At 54.1% G+C, this 843-nt stretch overlaps 1 protein-coding gene across 1 annotated transcript in view; it reads right to left on the reverse strand.

Moving 5' to 3' along the window:
• Positions 1–427: 427 nt before the first annotated feature.
• Positions 428–843, reverse strand: part of MONBRDRAFT_39327 (uncharacterized protein) — a gene marked incomplete at its 3' end in the record, with an annotated part of 12,051 nt that continues 11,635 nt past the window's right edge. The window contains exon 7 of the mRNA XM_001750831.1: positions 428–691. Coding sequence (XP_001750883.1) covers positions 428–691 — 264 coding nt within the window. The remainder of the gene's footprint in view (positions 692–843) is intronic.

The raw sequence follows: 843 nt of genomic DNA on the forward strand, positions 1-843 counted from the left end.
CTGTTACACTGCTGTTGGTCACGTTCCGCAAGGACACGGCAGTTGCAGACATAGACATATTTTGATAGACGCTTCTGGGATCGGTCTGTCAGCAGCCTGTTACACTTCGAGGCGATTGGCGTTTCGAATCTCAAGTCGTGCAGCAGAGCCCCACAAAATAAGATCTTGGATTGTGGTCTCAGCAAGACGGGCGTTGTCGTTAGCGCCGACGAGGACCATGCCCCCACCGTTGAATCTGGTGCACTGTGTGGCTTGGCCCAGGCGTACATGGCTCAAAGTTGCAGCACCCAAGAGGGCGATGGATTCATTTTTGATGGCATCACAATCCAGTCTGGAAAAAACGCGGGCAGCAGCTCCATATTGATGAGGCTCAACCACAATGTCTCGCCCCAGGGGCTCACCCTGATCGCAGGAACCATGTATTGCGCTATCTGTCATGGAAAACGACTCGGCCCCGCGGTTCAGCCACCACCAATGAAAACCCGAAGGGCAGGTAATTGACGGCAAGTGTAGTGCCTGAGTTGTTGGCAAGGAGGATGTTGGCAAGCTGACAAGAGCCTCCGCGCACGCGGATCATGGTCGTTGGCTCGTACATGTTGTTGTTGAAGGTGGCATTGCGCACTGTGACGTTTTGCCCAAAGGTCTCGAGGCCAACGGTGGCTTGAAGCCTTAAAGCAAACCGGTCAGAGCCCTGGAGGAGGGTGTTCCTGCTGGTGTGGTGAATGTAGACGGCAAGCGCCATGTTAAGCCCGACATTATCAGAGAAATGGCCAAAGACGGAATCCTCTAGCAGGGTGTTGGTTCCAGAAATGTTGAGGCCATACCCTCCCAATTGCGCCAAGG

The sequence above is a fragment of the Monosiga brevicollis genome, genomic scaffold (assembly GCF_000002865.3).
Source record: "Monosiga brevicollis MX1 MONBRscaffold_49 genomic scaffold, whole genome shotgun sequence".
Taxonomy (NCBI): domain Eukaryota; class Choanoflagellata; order Craspedida; family Salpingoecidae; genus Monosiga; species Monosiga brevicollis.